Below are 20,219 nucleotides of genomic sequence, written 5' to 3' on the forward strand. Positions count from 1 at the left end.
AGTTATGACCAACCTAGACAGCATATTAAAAAGCAGAGACATTACGTTGCCAACCAAGGTCCATCTAGTCAAAGCTATGGTTTTTCCAGTGGTCATGTATGGATGTGAGAGTTGGACCATAAAGAAAGTTGAGCACTGAAGAATTAATGCTTTTGAACCATGGTGTTGGAAAAGACTCTTGAGAGTCCCTTGGACTGCAAGGAGATCCAATCAGTCAAATCCTAAAGGAAATTAGTTCTGAATATTCACTGGAAGGACTAATGTTGAAGCTGAAGCTCCAATACTTTGGCCACCCAATGTGAAGAACTGACTCATTAGAAAAGACTCTGATGCTGGGAAAGATTGAAGGCAGAAGAAGAGGATCACAGAAGATAAGATGGTTGGATGGCATCACTGACTCGATGGACATGAGGTCTGAGCAAGCATCAGGAGTTGGTGATGGATGGGGAAGCCTGGTGTGCTGCAGTCCATGGGATCTCAAAGAGTCAGACAGACTGAGCAACAGAACTGAACTGAAAAGAGACAATCTTCTCATCTCTCAAGCCACACTCCTTTTATTTCTAAGTAATGCATTTACTCCAAGATTACACAAATTTCCCTCTTGTACTCTCCCTTAACCTCCCTAAATGAAAACCTGGGGGCAGGGGAGGGATGCCTCTTGAACCAGTTATTGGTTTAAAATTCACTAATGATGGCATGTGTAGATTCTTTATTGGTTTATTCCTTATCTGGCACCTGCATGAAGACAATCAATTACTTGGTTATTTAACATAACAATGAACAGAGAGAATAAGATAAAGGAAAAACCAGAGGTCAAACTGGCAAACTTTATAGGCCAATTTGGGACTATTTGTTCCACCCAAGATATAATCAGTTGCTGATGGTCTTCTATTATATATAACTGATGTCTACAAAGAATAACACTCCAGGGTGAAAGAACACAAAGATGGAAAAACTTAGGTTTTAGCTCCAATTCTATCACTAATTATTTGTTTTACTGTAGGGCAAACTTCACTTCTTAATTTCTATGGACCTTTATTCATGCATATAATGAAGAGCCTATAAAGTATATAATCTCAAAAATGACTTACCTGTAAAATTCTATTATCAAATTTTTAGAAATTAGATTTACTATTTAGCACTTGTTAATTACAAGTGTCAAAACTTGGAAACAGTATACATATATATACATACATTTTTATCTTCCACAAATGGTATGTGGCTAGATTAGCAACAAGGTGGGTAATTAACTAATATGATCAGATCTGGTGAGGTACTGCATTCTCAATGTGTGTCATTAGCATATGAAAAGTCCTTGCCTTCAACAGGCTTTACTATCACATCTAAATGTGATCCCTGAACTGTCCAGTAGCATTCTTAAGTCTAACCTGCCACCACTACTCTGTCACATACAGCCTGTCTTTTCTTGGTGCCATTTTACTCTGCCTCACTAGCCTAGTTATTACTGAAGTAAGAGGAGCTAAACCCAAAAAAATCATGTCATAAATCAGAAGGGTTGTGATCAAAATGAGCTGTATCTAAACATTCTTCCAAAAGGACCACATTCTCTGGAATTTTGAGGTCCTCAAAACCATACTATATATGGATACGATACAGCCAAGGGGTATTAGGATCCCAGCCTGACACTGTCCAGCATTCATTTCACTACTTGTAAGTAACAGCAGAGAGTAAACATACTAACACAATTAAGCAGTAACTATAAATATCTTCTATATACTAAAAATGTATATAGATTTGTGGCTATAACTACCTCTTAGTCCTGAGAGCCTGCCTAGGTTGAGTCCAGCCTTACACTTACATAATAAAAACCACAGTAATCAAGAAAGAAATGAAAAGGAATTGGGGAAAAAAGGAGAATTGGTGAACTTAAAGAGAAGAACAGATGCCAACAGGACTTTGTATTCATAACAAATGCTCATGCAGTTTTTGTTTTATTCTTTTTAATTTTTATTGAAGGACAGTTGCTTTACAATGTTGTTAGTTTCTGCTCTATAGCAAAGTGAATCAGTTATACATACATCCCCTCTTTAAGATTTCCTTTCCATTTAGCTCACCAGAGAGCACTGAGTAGGGTTTTCTGTGCTATACAACACGCTCTCATGAGTTATCTATTTTATACATAGTAGTGTATATAAATCAATCCCAATCTCCCAATTCATTCCACTCTCTCCTCCCCACCAGGTATTCATAAAGTTTGTTCTCTACATCTGTGTCTCTATTTCTGCTTTTCAAATAAGTTCATCTGTAACATTTTCCTCGGTTCCATATATAAGCAATACTATATGATGTTTGTTTTTTTCTTTCTGATTTACTTCATGCTGTATGACAATCTCTACGTCTATAGCCATGTCTCTGCAAATGATACTATTTCATTCCTTTTGATGGCTGAGTAATACTCCATTGTACAGATGTACCACATCTTCTTTATCCATTCCTCTGCTGATGGACATTTAGATTGCTTCCAAGTCCTACTATTGTAAACAGTGCTGCAATGAACACTAGGATTTGATGATCTCCAAAACCAACTGCCCAAAACAGGGAAAGTATCTAGGATACATATTAATAATTTATGAGGCCAAAAACTGCTAATTAATGATGTAAACTAAATATACAAATAAAGAGTATAGGCTTTGAAAATAATAAAAGTCTTCTTTGAAAATCTTAGAAAACTATAATATCAATAAAGATAAAATTAAGTGAAGAGTATCTCCCAACTTGGGATATTTTTGTTCTGTGTCAATCAGTAGTATCATAACTAGTGTACAGACTGATAGAAAGGAAAACTTAGGAGAAATTCTGAAGACTATTAAAAATGTGACAGTCTGACATTATCTGGGCCTCTGAAAAAACAGACAAGATTATAAACCAGCTCAAGTTAATATTTTATCCTCTTTGTTCCTCTGTATATCCAGCTATGATGATAACAACCCAAAATGTGTATCACTGTATCTCCTAGCTGTGACAAAAATACTGGGAAATAAGTATACAATAAGAAGAAAAAAAATGCAATTTTATGGGGTACATTATCCTCTCAAATAGAACAGCAAGGGAGATGGGAGGAACACCTCTCTCAGCTAGCTTTTCCAGGTAAACTGAGGGAAGAATATAAAATAGGTGTATATTTCATAAATACAACTGAATGTTAAAAACAATAGTCAAACAAAAACATAATTCATCATTTACTTACAAGGAGTTCCTCTGCTGGCTTCTTCCATAGTTACCCTGACATAGGGCTTACTAAAGTCTACTTCAATTTCATCAGAAAATGGTGCTGGCTGCCGTAAACCCTTAAGAAGAGGAAAATGAAGGAAAAGATAAATTCAATAAAATGCTCAAAAAAATGGTAGCCTGACAGAACAATAAGTTATTAAACATGCTATGATTAAAATTTTTCCTAAATCTTTATAACTTTAAAAAGGAAAAAGATCTAAGCATTCCAAAATGACAAGTGAAAGTACAACCTTTTACCAGATGGGCAAATCATGGCAGGAAAGATAAATGTCTTGATGGTGATTTCAGCCAACATGGTGGACAGTGGCTGGGAAGCTACACATAGTCCCAACTAAGTGGGTCCAGAATGACAGCTCCTCTACCAGATGGTAGAAGAGCCAACCCTGAACTATGTGATGAAATTTCCAAAGTTCACAAGTGCATTTTCTTACCACTTACTTGAAGTGGTACAGAACTGGGAAGGCAAACAGCTGCCATATTCCTTAAGTAGAATCATCACTGTGTAATGCTTTACACTGTAAATATGTTCTAATTCTCATTTACAGCCCTGTGAGGCAAGTAGTATGATAGTTAATATCCTCAATTTAAAGACGAGGAAAATGAGGTTCAGCGAAGTTATATGAATTGCATGTAATTACTCAGAGGCAAAGCTGAAATATGAATACAGGTATGCTCTTTTCCTCTTTGGAGGAAAGTCTTGGTTAGGAGTTTTTATTAAACTTATTTCTAAGTATTTTATTCTATTTGATGCTTCTGTAACTGTTTTCTTAATTTTATTTTTGGGTTGTTCCTTGCCAGTATAGAGAAATGCAATTGATTTATAAGTGTGTATGTGTACCTGTATGAATAATTTCAGTTGTTTCTCATCTCCTGTGGCTTTGTTAAACTCAATTATCAGTTCAAGCAGTTTGTTTGATAGATTCCTTAGGACTGTCTACATATGAGACCATGTTATTTGTGAATAAAGACAGTTTTACTTATTCCGTTCCAATCTGAATGTCTTTAATTTCCTTTCATTATCCCTTATTGCACTAGTTGAAACCTCTAGTACAATGGTGAATAGAGATTGCAAGGACAAACATTCTTGCCTTTACTCCCAGTCTTAAGGGAGAAGCATGCAATCTTTCAACATCAAGTATTAAGTTAGCTGTAGGTTTTTCTTAGATGTCCTTTATCAGATTGAGAAATCTCTCTTCCTTTTGTAGTTTGTTGAGAGGTGTTTTGGGTTTTGTTTTTTTGGCCATGTCAAGCAGTTTGCAGGATTTTAGTTTGCCAAAAAGGGATAGAACCAGGGACACAGCAATCAAAGTACTGAATCCTAATCACTGGACCACCAGTGAATTAATTCCTTGTTGAAAGTTTTTTAATGAACAAATGTTGGATTTTGTCATATGCCTTTATACAATATTGGGACAATCATATTTTGGTTTTTTAATTAATTATGGTGTATTAGATGCATTGATTTTAGAATGCTAAGCCAATCTTTCATTCTTGAGTGAGATTCTTCTTGATCACACTGTATAAATCTTTTCACATGTTCTGGGATTGAATTTAATATATCATTAGGAATCTTTGCATCTAAGTTTATGAGGGATTTTGAACTATAATTTTATTTTCTTGTTCTGTTTTTGCCTGGCTTTGATATCCGGTCTCATAAAATGGATTAGGAAATGTTATGTCCTCTATTTTCTGAAAGTGTATTCAGTTCAGTTCAGTTCAGTTCAGTCGCTTAGTCGTGTCTGACTCTTTGCAACCCCATGAAACACAGCACACCAGGCCTCCCTGTCCATCACCAACTCCCGGAGTTCACTCAAACTCATGTCCATCGAATCGGTGATGCCATCCAGCCATCTCATTCTCTGTCGTCCCCGTCTCCTCCTACCCCCAATCCCTCCTAGCATCAGACTCTTTTTCACTGAGTCAACTCGTCACATGAGGTGGCCAAAGTATTGGAGTTTCAGCTTTAGCATCAGTCCTTCCAATGAACACCCAGGATTGATCTCCTTCAGAATGGACTGGTTGGATCTCCTTTCAGTCCAAGGGACTCTCAAGAGTCTTCTCCAACACCACAGTTCAAAAGCATCAATTATTCGGTGATCAGCTTTCTTCACAGTCCAACTCTCACATCCATACATGACCACAGGAAAAACCACAGGCTTGACTAGAAAGACCTTGGTTGGCAAAGTAATGTCTCTGCTTTTTAATATGCTATCTAGGCTGGTCATAACTTTCCTTCCAAGGAGTAAGAGTCTTTTAATTTCATGGCTGCAATCAGCATCCGCAGTGATTTTAGAGCCCAAAAAATAAAGTCTGACACTGTTTCCACTGTTTTCCCATCTATTTCCCATGAAGTGATGGGACCAGATGCCATGATCTTCGTTTTCTGAATGTTGAGCTTCAAGCCAACCTTTTCACTCTCCTCTTTCACTTTCATCAAGAGGCCTTTGAGTTCCTCTTCACTTTCTGCCAGAAGGGTGGTGTCATCTGCATATCTGAGGTTATTGATATTTCTCCTAGCAATCTTGATTCCAGCTTGTGATTCTTCCAGCCCAGCATTCCTCATGATGTACTCTGCATATAAGTTAAATAAGCAGGGTGACAATATACAACCCTGATGTACTCCTTTTCCTATCTGGAACCAGTCTGTTGTTCCATGTCCAGTTCTAACTGTTGCTTCCTGACCTACATACAGGTTTCTCAAGAGGCCGGTCAGGTGGTCTGGTATTCCCATCTCTTTCAGAATGTTCCACAGTTTATTGTGATCCACACAGTCAAAGGCTTTGGCATAGTCAATGAAGCAGAAAGAGATGTTTTTCTGGAACTCTCTTGCTTTCTCCATGATCCAGCGGATGTTAGCAATTTGATCTCTGGTGCCTCTGCCTTTTCTAAAACCTGCTTGAACATCTAGAAGTTCACAATTCACATATTGCTGAAGCCTAGCTTGGAGAATTTTGAGCATGACTTTACTAGCGTGTGAGATGAGTGCAATTGTGCGGTAGTCTGAGCATTCTTTGGCATTCCCTTTCTTTGGGATTGGAATGAAGACTGAACTTTTCCAGTCCTGTGGCCACTGCTGAGTTTTCCAAATTTGCTGGCGTATTGAGTGCAGCACTTTCACAGCATCATCTTTCAGGATTTGAAATAGCTCAATTGGAATTCCATCACCTCCACTAGCTTTGTTCGTCGTGATGCTCTCTATGGCCCACTTGACTTCACATTCCAAGATGTCTAGTTCCAGGTGAGTGATCACGCCATCGTGATTATCTTTGTCGTGAAGATCTTTTTTGTACAGTTCTTCTGTGTATTCTTGCGACCTCTTCTTAATATCTTCTGCTTCTGTTAGGTCCATACCATTTCTGTCCTTTATTGAGCCCATCTTTGCATGAAATGTTCCCTTGATATCTCTAATTTTCTTGAAAAGATCTCTTGTTTTTCCTATTCTGTTGTTTTCCTCTATTTCTTTGCATTGATCGCTGAGGAAGGCTTTCTTATCTCTCCTTGCTGTTCTTTGGAACTCTGCATTCAGATGCTTATATCTTTCCTTTTCTCCTTTGCTTTTCGCTTCTCTTCTTTTCACAGCTATTTGTAAGGCCTCCTCAGACAGCCATTTTGCTTTTTTGCATTTCTTTTCCATGGGGATGGTCTTGGTCCCTGTCTCCTGTACAATGTCACGAATCTCCGTCCAGAGTTCATCAGGCACTCTATCTATCATATCTAGACCCTTAAATCTATTTCTTACTTCCACTGTATAATCATAAGGGATTTGATTTAGGTCATGTCTGAATGGTCTAATGGTTTTCCCTACTTTCTTCAATTTAAGTCTGAATTTGGCAATAAGGAGTTCATGATTTGCGCCACAGTCAGCTCCTGGTCTTGTTTTTGCTAACTGTATAGAGCTTCTCCATCTTTGGCTGCAAAGAATATAATCAATCTGATTTTGGTGTTGACCATCTGGTGATGTCCATGTGTAGAGTCTTCTCTTGTGTTGTTGGAAGAGGGTGTTTGCTATGACCAGTGCGTTCTCTTGGCAAAACTCTATTAGCCTTTGCCCTGCTTCATTTTGTGCTCCAAGGCCAAATTTGCCTGTTACTCCAGGTGTTTCTTGACTTCCTACTTTTGCATTCCAGTCCCCTATAATGAAAAGGACATCTTTTTTGGGTGTTAGTTCTAAAAGGTCTTGTAGGTCTTCATAGAACTGTTCAACTTCGGCTTCTACAGCATTACTGGTTGGGGCATAGACTTGCATTACTGTAATATTGAATGGTTTGCCTTGGAAACGAACAGAGATCATTCTGTCGTTTTTAAGATTGCATCCAAGTACTGCATTTCGGACTCTTTTGTTGACCATGATGGCTACTCCATTTCTTCTAAGGGATTCCTGCCCACAGTAGTAGATATAATGGTCATCTGAGTTAAATTCACCCATTCCAGTCCATTTTAGTTCACTGATTCCTAGAATGTCGACATTCACTCTTGCCATCTCCTGTTTGACCACTTCCAATTTGCCTTGATTCATGGACCTAACATTTCAGGTTCCTATGCAATATTGCTCTTTACAGCATCGGACCTTTCTTCTATATTTGTTTCGCTTTGGCTCCATCCCTTCATTCTTTCTGGAGTTATTTCTCCACTGATCTCCAGTAGCATATTGGGCAACTACCGACCTAGGGAATTCCTCATTCAGTATCCTATCATTTTGCCTTTTGATACTGTTCATGGGGTTCTCAAGGCAAGTATACTGAAGTGGTTTGCCATTCCCTTCTCCATCTGAAAATGTATAGGGTTGATATTACTTCTTCCTCAAATGTTTGATAGAATTCACCAGTGAAGTCATCTGTGTCCAGCTTTGTTTTTGTGGGAAGATTTTCTTAAAGACAATGCAATATTTTTAATTGGGACAGGTCTATTCACATTTTACTTTTTTCTTGGGTCATTTTTAAAAATTCAGCTCTTTGTAGGAATAAGTCTGTTGTACCTGAATTGTCACATTTGTTGGCATGGAGTTGTTCATAACATTCCCTTGCAATTTTTTAAATTTTTTTTGGGCCATAGTAGTGCTCACTTAGAATTTTAAATTCTACACAGATCACATCATGACTGGGCTAAATTAAGAAACTGGGAAGACACTTTTAAATTCAGATAAGGATGTATTTTTAAAATAAGGTTTTAAAATGAAAATATATTTCTTTTAAAGATCACTTATATAAGCTTAGTTTAAAATATGCTAAAGCTATAAGAAAAACAGCAATATTTAGGAAATTTGTGTGTGTTTTCTTTTTTTAGATGTTTTTAAAAAGCGGTTAAGAAAAGACCAGGGAGGCCTTCCCTGGTGGTCAATGGTTAAGAATCCGCCTTGCAATGCAGGGGACACCAGTTCAATCCCTGGTCATAGAAGATCCCACATGCTGTGGGGCAACTAAGCCCATGTGTCACAACTACTGAAGCCCACGCACCTCAAGCCTGTGCTCCACAACAAGAGTAGCCACCACAATGAAAAGCCCAAGCACCACAACTAGAGAGTGAGCCCTCAACTCAACACAACAAGGCTCACACACAGCAACAAAGACCCAGCACAGCCAAAAATAAAATAAAAATTTTTTAAAAGAGTAAAAAGACAAAAATCATAAGAAAAAAAAAAGAACAGACCAAGGACCCAAAATGTGCAATTTTCTGAAGTAATCAGAGATTTACTTACAGATTAAATTGAAAAAAAAAACAATTTATCCTCTAAAAGTTAGTACTCAAAGAGATACTTGACAGTAATTTGTGTTTCTAAAAGTATATGCTAGTCACAAAATAAGACATATTCTATGATTCCACCTATACAAAGGTCAAAAACAGGCAAAACTAATCTATGGTGAATAGAAACCACAGAACAAAAAAAAAATCTGGGAAAAGTGGATAATGACTAGCAGGGGTGTGAGGGGGTCTTCTGGATGTACTAGTTATTACATGGATATGTACACATATAAACATTTATTGAGCTGTACACCTAAGGTTTATGCATTCTACTGTATGTAAGTTATACCTCAAAAAATAAATGCCATTCAGACATAAAAAGGAACACGATACTGATACCTGCTACAACATGGATGAACCTTGAAAAAATTATGCTAAGTGAAAGAACCAGTCACAAAAGACCACTTATATGACTCCATTTATCTGCAATGTTCAGAACTGGAAAATTCATAGATAGAAAACAGGTTACTGGTTACAATGGGCTGGAAGGGTTGGGGAGAAATGGAGAGTGACTGCCAATGGGTACAGGGTTTCTCTCTGAAGTAATGAAAATGTACTAAAATGTATTATGATGACGGCTACACAGCTCTGTGAACATTTTAAAAAACTTTGAATTGCACACTCTAAATGTGTGTGTGAATTATAATGTTATAAGAATTATCACAATGAAGTTATTTATGTAAATAAATGCTTATATATAAAATATATACAGAAATAGAAAAAATTATGCTTATTAACATTAGTACATGTAGATGAAAGATAGCCTTACTGTGTTCTCTGAAATAATTCAAATGTCCAACAATGGATGAACAGATAAACAAAGTAGTATGTCTATATGGATTCACTTTTAAAAAGGAATGAATCCAAGACCCACCTCCCAGAATATTGTAAATAAAAGCAAAAATAAACAAATGGGACCTAACTAAAATCAAAAGCTTCTGCACAGCAAAGGAAACTATAAGCAAGGTGAAAAGACAGCCTTCAGAATGGGAGAAAATAATAGCAAATGAAGCAACTGATAAAGGATTAATCTCCAAAATATACAAGCAGCTCCTGCAGCTCAATTCCAGAAAAATAAATGACCCAGTCAAAAAATGGGCCAAAGAACTAAACAGACATTTCTCCAAAGAAGACATAAAGATGTCTAACAAACACATGAAAAAATGCTCAACATCCCTCATAATCAGAGAAATGCAAATCAAAACCACAATGAGATACCATTTCACACCAGTCAGAATGGCTGCTATCCAAAAGTCTACATGCAATAAATGCTGCTCGAGAGGGTGTGGAGAGAAGGGAACCCTCTTACACTGTTGGTGGGAATGCAAACGAGTACAGCCACTATGGAGAACAGTGTGGAGATTCCTCAAAAAATTGGAAAGAGAACTGCCATATGATCCAGCAATCGCACTCCTGGGCATACACACCGAGGAAACCAGAATTGAAAGAGACACATGTACTCCAATGTTCATTGCAGCACTGTTTATAATAGCCAGGACATGGAAGCAACCTAGATGTCCATCGGCAGACAAATGGATAGGAAAGCTGTGGTACATATACACAACAGAGTATTACTCAGCCATTAAAAAGAATGCATTTGAATCAGTTCTAATGAGGTGGATGAAACTGGAGCCTATTATACAGAGTGAAGTAAGCCAGAAAGAAAAACACCAATATAATATACTAACGCATATATATGGAATTTAGAAAGATGCAAATGATAACCCTGTATACGAGACAGCAAAAGAGACACAGATGTATAAAACAGTCTTTGGGACTTTGTGTGAGAGGGTGAGGGTGGGATGGTTTGGGAGAATGGCATTGAAACATGTATATTATCATATGTGAAACGAATCGCCAGTTCAGGGTCAATGCATGTTACAGGATGCTCGGGGCTGATATGAGGGGATGACCCAGAGGGAGGATAAGGGGAGGAAGGAGGTGGGAGGGGGGTTCGGGAGGGGGAACTCATGTACACCCGGGGATTCATGTCAATGTATGGCAAAACCAACCAATATAATATTGTAAAATAATTAACCTCCAATAAAAATTTAAAAAATAAATAAATAAAATGCAAAAAAAAAAAAAGCAATGAAGTACTGATAAGCACTATCACCTGGATGGACCTTGAAAACATTGTGCTAAATAAAAGAAGCCAGACATAAAAAAGGCCACATATTTTGTGATTATACCAAATGTCTCTAATAGGCAAATCCCCAGAGAGAGAAAGTAGATCAGCAGTTGCCAGGGTATAGAGGGAAGGGAGAATGAGGGAATGATTGCTAATGGGTATGGGATTTCTTTCCGTGGTAATAAAAATATTCTGGAATTAAGACAGTGGTGATTTAGTGTCAAAAACCACTGTGAATTTTTAGTGTTAAAAACCACTGAATTGTACACTTTAAAATGATTGAAACGGTGAACTTTGGGCTTCCCTGATGTCTCAGAGGGTAAAGAATCTGCCTACAATCAGGAGACATTGGTTTGATCCCTGGATTGGGAAGATCCCCGAAGGAGAAAATAGCAACCCACTCCAGTATTCTTGCCTGAAAAATCCCAAGGATAGAGGAGCCTGGAGGGCTACAACCCGAAGGATGGCAAAGAGTTGGACACAACTGAGAGACTAAGCACAGCACAAAATGGTGAACTTTATGCTATGTGAATTTTACCTTAATTTTAAAAGATACATTAAGTATTCTATCTTTCATAACTCTGTTTCTTCGATCTTCCTTGTAGAAGGCAAATGCAGCTGTCCCTTCTGGCTAGAGTTTGTGCTGAATTGATTCCTCCTAAGTATAGAGAATGAAACCTAAGGTTCTTCAGCTATGGCAGATCAGCAAAACCTTTAACTGTCAAGAGCTGCCTCCAGTTAGAATGAGTAATATTTAAAAAAACAAAACAAAACAAAACCACTCTATTATTCTCTTCTCAGAGAAAACTGTCACTAAAAGCTGAAGTTTATAAAAGTAGGACCTAGTATTTCTTTCTACCTATGTTCTCCTAAAACAAATCTCCTTTATTTTAACCTCAAATGAATCCTATGGAATATTACTGCTTTCAAGTCTTCTGATTCTCTGGTAGCAAAGTACAAATGAAAGGGCAAGCCTTTAGGACCTGAAAATCATTAGATCTAAATTCCAGCCCTATCACTTAATAGCAGTGAAATCATGGCAAGCTTCAAAAGCTTTCATCTTCTATAAAATGGAAGACAGTTATACCTGCTCCATAAGTTTGTTATGAGGATTAAATAAAATAGCATATGCAAAGTAACTAGTGCAGTGTTTCACATACAAGTAGTCATTCACCAAGTCTACAACATTAGCTCATTCTCTCTTCCCTGTTATGGAACACAGGTTTCTTTATGCCAACAAAATTAACTGATTTGTATTAATCTAAGAGGTTAGCTTCTAAATGTTATATAAAATTTCTAAATCTATCCAAATTATAACTAACAGTGCGTGCTAAGTCTCTTCAGTCGTGTCCAACTCTTTGTGACCCTATGGACTGTAGCCCACCAGGCTCCTCTGTCCATTGGATTCTCCAGGCAAGAATACTGGACTGAGTTGCATGCCCTCTTCCAGGGGATCTTCCTGACCCAGGAATCAAACCCGTGTCTCTTTTGTCTTCTGCACTGGCAGATGGGTTCTTAACCACTAGCCCCACCTGGGAAGTCCATAACTAATAGTATATACTGCGTGCATGCATGCTGAGTCGCTTCAGTTGTGTCCGACTCTTTTCAACCCTATGGACCATAGCTCACCAGGCTCCTCTGTCTACAGGATTCTCCAAACAAGAATACTGGAGTGGGTTCCCATTTTCTCCTCCAAGTTATCTTCCCAACTCAGGGATCAAACCCGTGTCTCATGTCTCCTGCATTATCAAGCGGATTCTTTGCCATGAGTGCCACCTGAGAAGCCCAACAGTATATACTACTATAGTATAATACTGTAACTAATAGTATTATAACTAAAAATTAAAACTTACAGTGATCATCATTATCCTCCAAATTATGAAAGAACTTCTAAATGCAACATTGCTTTCATTAAAACTTTCTCCTGACTGTTGTAGTTGTTTAGTGGCTAAGTCATGTCCAACTCTTTTGCAACCTCACGGACTATAGCCCACCAGGCTCCTTTGTCCATGGATTTCCCAGGCAAGAATACTGAAGCGGGTTGCCATTTCCTTCTTCAGGGAATCTTTTGACCCAGGGATCAAACCCACGTCTCCTGCTTGGCAGGCGGATTCTTTATCACTGAGCCACCCAGGAAGCACAAATTCTTTATACTTAAAGACAGACTAGCCATAAAGTTATCCTTTATTTTTTCCTCCTTAATCTTTTCTCTCCTTTATACCCATTCTATCATGACCTACAAACCCAGCTACCAAATACTTGGTGACACATCCTATTCCTTTCTCTGCTCTCAAGGAAAGCACTATTTTTTAAAGCTAGTTGAGATCTGAGTTACAGAGCTCTATATTATGTTCATATCTCTTAAAGGGAAGGTCTTATTTAACACTCCCAGTAACTACTGCCATGCAGGCACAATATAAGTATCATAAAATCTTATTTGTTCAACCCAAATATCAACTAATGCGAGGATAAATAAAATGTGGTGTGTGAGATACAATGGAATGTTACTTGTCAATAAAAACAAATTAAATACTGAATATGCCACATTAATGAATCGTGAAAACACATTCAGTAAAAGAAGCCAGCCACAAAAGACCAGCTATTGTGTATTGCCATTTGCCTGCAATGTCCAGAATAGGCAAATCTATAGGAATAATGTAGATTAGTGGTTTCTAGAGGTGAGAGCTTGGGAGGAAATGGGGAGTGACTGTTAACGGGTATGGGGCTTATTTTAAGGATCAGTTCAGTTCAGTCGCTCAGTCATTTTAAGGATAAGAATATTCTAAAATTGGTTGTGGTGATGGTAGCACAACTCTATGAATATAGTAAAAACCATTGAGTTGCACAGTTTAATGTACATTAAACTGTAGATAGGGTAGATTTATAATCTCAGTAAAGAAAAAAGAAAAAAATCTTGTTTTTTATACAGAGTTGAAAGAGATTCAGAGATAGAAAGCATATGTGTACAGCAGAGATTACACACAAGTTTATTTAGCAGACACTCATTAGAGTCAGTCCAGCCTGTTCGGTGAGTGAATCTTTGCTCATTAGCCTTTGATAAATAGCCAGTGTATACCAGAGAGGAACGTGAAATAGGCAGCAAGCCATTACTGATTTGTGACATGACGATATGAAGCAGAGTAACTAAAAACATAGATTCCTCAGTTTCTAAAAACCAAGAGATTTAACTCTTCTCAGAGCCCATTCCACTAAGATTCATCTTCTTAGGTCTATTCCTGGCTACAGTGATCAGCTCAGAGTATTACCTTCTTGGTTACAGCTTGTCCCTACTACAAGTGAGAAAGCTGAATTTGTGCCTACCACCATCTCCTTAACCTGAATTCTCTAAGAAACATTCAGAAATTAACAATGCCCTGTTTTGTTGACTGCTGAGTCATTTTCTGAGTTTACGTGCTGTGGTATAAAGAATAACGTTCTCCTAAGGATGTGTACATCTTATGTTCTTGAACCTGTGACTACGCTATCTTACATGGCAACATGGGCTTTGCAAATGTGATTAAAGGATTTTGAGATAGATTGTCCTGGAATAGCTAAGTACATCCATCCAATGCAATCACAAGTCTTTACAAGTGAAAGAAAGAGGCAGGAGATTCAGAAGGAGATGTGATGACAGAAGCAGTGGTCAGAGTATTGTGACTGCCAGCTGGTCCCCTGAGCAAAGTAATATGGGCAACCTCTGCTGCTGCTGCTGCTAAGTTACTCCAGTCATGACTGACTCTGTGCGACCCCACAGACTGCAGCCCACCGGGCTCTCCCGTCCCTGGGATTCTCCAGGCAAGAACACTGGAGTAGGATGGGCAACCTCTAGAAGCTGGAAAATATAAGGAAACAGTTTTCCCCTAGAACCTCCAGCCCTACCAACACTTGACTTTGGCTTTCTGAGACCCATTACAGACTTCTAATCCCCAAAACTAGAAATAAGATAATATATCTGTATTGTTTTAGACCATTCACTAAATTTGTGGTAATTTGTTACAGAGAAACAGGAAATGAATACACTTGCCCTCAGCATTATCATTAACATCAGTCCTGGAGCATAAACCTCCCATTTGTGAAGTCCAGTTGCTTTTACTGCTCAAGATAGTATATTGGCTAGGAACAACTGTTACTTATGTCAGAGTAGAAATGTTTTTCCTTCTGGGTTATGAAGCTCCAAAAGTAACCAGTGGAAACTGCAGTTTGATCAATGGCTAGTGGTTAATATAGGTACAAAAAATACAGAAACATGTAATTCTGTTACTGGGATTTTAAAACATGGATTTCATAATAACACTGTGTACCAATAATAACTCCAATTATTTATAAATATTCTTTGATATGCTTTCCAGGGGAAGCTTCAGGAAGGGTACCAACCTGAGACAGGATGAAGAGTTTAGAAAGCAGTCTTTCATCAAATGTTTGTAAGTGGTTAGGAAATACAAAGATAACCCTTCAGAGATAAAGGAACATAAAATAGGCAGTAGTAGAAAAAAGTTCTCATCTACGATATAATTTGTAATGGAGTGGAGCAGTGATAGAACAGAAAAGACAGTAAGACACAGAAAACTAAACAAGAGATGATACCAAGATCAGATCACTGCCTGGAGCTACAATTTCTCTATTTCATTAGTTTGAATTTTATCATTTTTTGCCTAATATACATACAAACTCCAAGTTTTCCTAACATTCTTTTTTCAATTCCAGTGTAAAGTTCTTACAACTGAAGCTGTGAATTATAATCTGCATAAGATTTCCAACAACTGTCGAAAAGTCACTATTCACACTTACTATTCATTTTTTCCATTATTTAAGAAGACTTGCTAAGAGTCAGACACAACTGAGCGACTGAACTGAACTGATCTATGCAGGTCAGGAAGCCACAGTTAGAACTGGACATAGAACAACAGACTGGTTCCAAATAGGAAAAGGAGTACGTCAAGGCTGTATATTGTCACACTGTTTATTTAACTTATATGCAGAATACATCATGAGGAACGCTGGGCTGGAAGAAGCACAAGCTGGAATGAAGATTGCCAGGAGAAATATCAATAACCTCAGATATGCAGATGATACCACTCTATGGCAGAAAGTGAAAAGGAACTAAAAAGCCTCTTGATGAAAGTGAAAGAGGAGAGTGAAAAAGTTGGCTTAAAGCTCAAAATTCAGAAAATTAAGGTCATGGCTGGTCCCATCACTTCATGGGAAATAGATGGGGAAAGAGTAGAAACAGTGTCAGACTTTATTTTTTGGGGCTCCGAAATCACTGCAGATGCTGATTGCAGCCATGAAATTAAAAGACACTTACTCCTTGGAAGGAAAGTTATGACCAACCTAGATAGCATATTAAAAAGCAGAGACATTACTTTGCCAACAAAGGTCCGTCTAGTCAAGGCTATGGTTTTTCCCGTGGTCATGTATGGATGTGAGAGTTGGACTGTGAAGAAAGCTGAGTGCCGAAGAATTGATGCTTTTGAACTGTGGTGTTGGAGAAAACTCTTGAGAGTCCCTTGGACTGCAAGGAGATCCAACCAGTCCATCCTAGAGGAGATCAGGCCTGGGTGTTTATTGGAAGGACTGATGCTAAAGCTGAAACTCCAATACTTTGGCCACCTCATGCGAAGAGTTGACTCACTGGAAAAAGACTCTGATGCTGGGAGGGATTGGGGTCAGGAGGAGAAGGGGACGGCAGAGAATGAGATGGCTGGATGGCATCACCGACTCGATGGACATGAGTCTGAGTGAACTCCGGGAGTTGGTGATGGACAGGGAGGCCTGGCATGCTGCGATTCATGGGGTTGCAAAGAGTCGGACACGACTGAACGACTGAAGTGAACTGAACTGATAAGAAGTAATGTTGATATCATCAGTGTTATATCACTTTCTACCTTTCCCCTGCAAGGATAAGAGTACAACAAAGAAATCTCTTTCTTACTTACAATTGCACAGCGTGGCATTTTCGAAGGAATTCCATCTTCTTCCGTTGCCCCATTGGGTCCAGGTGTCTCTTTCCTCCTCTTCCTTGTGTTGACTTTGGCTGAATTCTGTGCATCCATCTTCTTTTAACTGGTCATAGAAAGTGAAAAGAATTTTTTTCTCACTGGGGAGAAAATTTCCCAACGACAGGGAAAAGCACACACTTCACAAAGATGAACCAAATGCATCTGATAAAAAAGAGCAAAGCGTCACAAAAACAAGGCTCTAGTAGAAACACTGAAATGCCTCTCTGTGGAACAATGGCCACAATTAATCACCTGGACCTTGGAAATTACTGCACAAAAAATACTATTTATTCCATACCCTAACTGCATGCAAAACACTGGAAGAACTTGGCTGAGAAAGTTAGTTATACAGACTTTCACTACCCTTACATCACATCCCTAGGACACCTAGAGGTCTGACAGGTGCAAGGAAATGTGAAATGTATGTCTTTGGTACAGATGGAGAAGACTCTTTTTTAAAAAAGAAAAAAAGATGGCCATCAGCAGTTACTGGTTAACAAAGTCTGGATTTCTTAACTCTAAATGCTCTGTATATTTCAAAGTCTACTAGCAGAGACATTACTTTGCCGACCAAGGTCCGTCTAGTCAAGGCAATGGTTTTTCCCGTGGTCATGTATGGATGTGAGAGTTGGACTGTGAAGAAAGCTGATCGCCGAAGAATCGATGCTTTTGAACTGTGGTGTTGGAGAAGACTCTTGAGAGTCCCTTATACTGCAAGGAGATCCAACCAGTCCATTCTAAAGGAGATCAATCCTGGATGTTCATTGGAGGGACTGATGCTAAAGCTGAAACTCCAATACTTTGGCCACCTCATGCGACGAGTTGACTCACTGGAAAAGACTCTGATGCTGGGAAAGGTTGGGGGCGGGAGGAGAAGGGGACGACGGAGAATGAGATGGCTGGATGGCATCACCGACTCTGTGGACATGAGTTTGAGTGTACTCCGGGAGTTGGTGATGGACAGGGAGGCCTGGCGTGCTGTGATTCATGGGGTCGCGGAGAGTCGGACACGACTGAGCGACTGAACTGAACTGAATCCAGAGTTAGAGTTATGAAAATTGTAGAATATGCATACTTGTGAGCTTCTCTGGTAGCTCAGCAGTAAATAATCTGCCTGCTAATGCAGGAGACTCAGGTTTGATCCTTGGTTTGGGAAGATGCCTAGAGAAGGAAATGGCAACCCACCCCAGTATTCCTGACTGGGAAATCCCACAGATAATGGAGACTGGCAAGCTGTTGCAGCCCAGAGTCAGACACAACTTAGAAACTAAACAACAAACATACTTGTATCTTTTAAATGTCTTTTCCTTTTCCAATACTCATTTCCCCTTCCTCTTTCAGAGTCTTAGCACCTTAAACTTGTTCACAATCCCCAACTACTAAAACTCCACCCAGGCTTCTTCCCCCAAGGAAAATTCATTTACTGTTGTCTCATTTAGAATAAAACATTTAGCCACTATTACAGAAAAGTTCTGAATATTTGATGTTTTATGTTTAGGTGACATAATTTTCACAAATAAATTGATTTCTTGATAATGATAAAATTTTAGGTTATCAGCTAGGAATTGGAGAGAGAGGAACTTCAATGATCAACTGCCACCTCTGTCCAAGACACAATGACAGATGGAAAAAAGATCCTCAGAACACAAATGGTAAACAAAACAAAATACTAGACAGAATGAGGACTTTCTATTCTCTCTGCCTCTAATAAGCCCTCCTGAATAAGATATTTATTTAAACAATTGCAATTGTGCCTTACTTTCTTTCCTATGGCTAAATTCCAAAGCACAATGTGACAAGATCTACAAGAAACCTGACCTAATTCTTAAGGAGACACCTCATGAGTCATGGCTAAGTATTAGCCTGATTTGAAAAAAATGTCAGAGTCTAAAGTGAAAGATGAATACCACCCAGAAACTTCCTTTCATCACATATTCAAATTCAAATGTCCTTTCATCACAAATTAAAATAAAAAGGAAGGAGAGAATCATATATTTAGTAAGTTTTTCCAGTGATGATGATGAGTGATTTTCATGATTGTTATTATTCTTTTGAAATACCGAGAATTTACTACTCTCATCTCACTGATCTGAGTGGCCTGCTAAGAACGCCTAATCAGTCCAGTTAATGACCATTTCTAATTTGCAAACAACAAGATTTTGCTGCAAATATCTGTTAAATTCTCAGAGTAGGCAGACAAAATCCATTACGAGAAATATAATCAGCAAATGGTGTCAGGTAGCTCAAAGATCAGACAGTCAAAAATACTGAGTATGTATTGTGTACAAAGTATTACAATTTTTACATTAAAAGCTATTTTCTCAAGAAGACTTCTTCAATCAATGTGAGGAAACCACATTCATGATATAAAAATGCTCCTTAAGATTCTAAAACCACTGGGGGATATTTTGTTTGGGAACAGGAGTTCACACAGTTTCAAACTCTCTCTCCATCAATGACTTATTAATTACAAAGTAAAGCAAGTTACCTTTAGAGTGAAAAAAAAAAAAACTCTTACCTAAATAATTAAAGCTAATTAACATCACCAATAATGCTTCCTGATACAAGGCATTGGGGTCATATTATCTGCCAAAAACACATAACCTATGTGTTTATGAGGAACAATTAGACAAACCTCAACTAAAAGACATTCTCCAAAACAAGCCTGTATTCTTCAAAAAAAATGTCAATCATGAAAAACAATGAAAGGCTGAAGGACTGTTCCAGGTTAAAAGACCAAAGAAATGACAACTAAATGTAATGCATAATTCTAGATTGGGGGAAAAATCGTTATAAAAGATAGTTATTAGGACAACCAGTAAAATTAAAATATGGGTTGTATCAGATAATATATGTATCAATGTTAAAATAAACTTCCTGAAGTTGATAATTACACTGTTACATAAAAGAATGTCCTTTTTTTTTAATGCTGAAGTATCTAGGGACAAAGGGTTATGATCTCTTATCACTGCAACTTATCCTTAACAAAAAAAGAAAAGAAAAAAAATTTATATTACATACAAAAAGGTAAAGCAAATATGGCATAATTTCATCAATGTATGAAGCTGGGTGAACATGTGCTCAGTCGCTTCAGTTGT

The 20,219-nt window shown here is 38.1% G+C and overlaps 1 protein-coding gene across 5 annotated transcripts in view; it reads right to left on the minus strand.

Moving 5' to 3' along the window:
* PCYT1A (phosphate cytidylyltransferase 1A, choline) overlaps positions 1-20,219 on the minus strand; it is a 55,291-nt gene that overhangs the window by 17,423 nt on the left and 17,649 nt on the right. For all 5 annotated transcript variants that reach the window (XM_055402186.2, XM_055401933.2, XM_055402020.2 and 2 more), the window contains 2 exons: positions 17,059-17,185; positions 3,209-3,308 (listed from right to left, as the gene is read on the minus strand). In XM_055402186.2, the coding sequence (XP_055258161.1) occupies positions 3,209-3,308; positions 17,059-17,175 (217 nt within the window). In that variant the 5' untranslated portion in view covers positions 17,176-17,185. The remainder of the gene's footprint in view (positions 1-3,208; positions 3,309-17,058; positions 17,186-20,219) is intronic.

This window comes from Moschus berezovskii, chromosome 1, assembly GCF_049115385.1.
Source record: "Moschus berezovskii isolate FMDL1 chromosome 1, NW_MosBer_1.0, whole genome shotgun sequence".
Taxonomy (NCBI): domain Eukaryota; kingdom Metazoa; phylum Chordata; class Mammalia; order Artiodactyla; family Moschidae; genus Moschus; species Moschus berezovskii.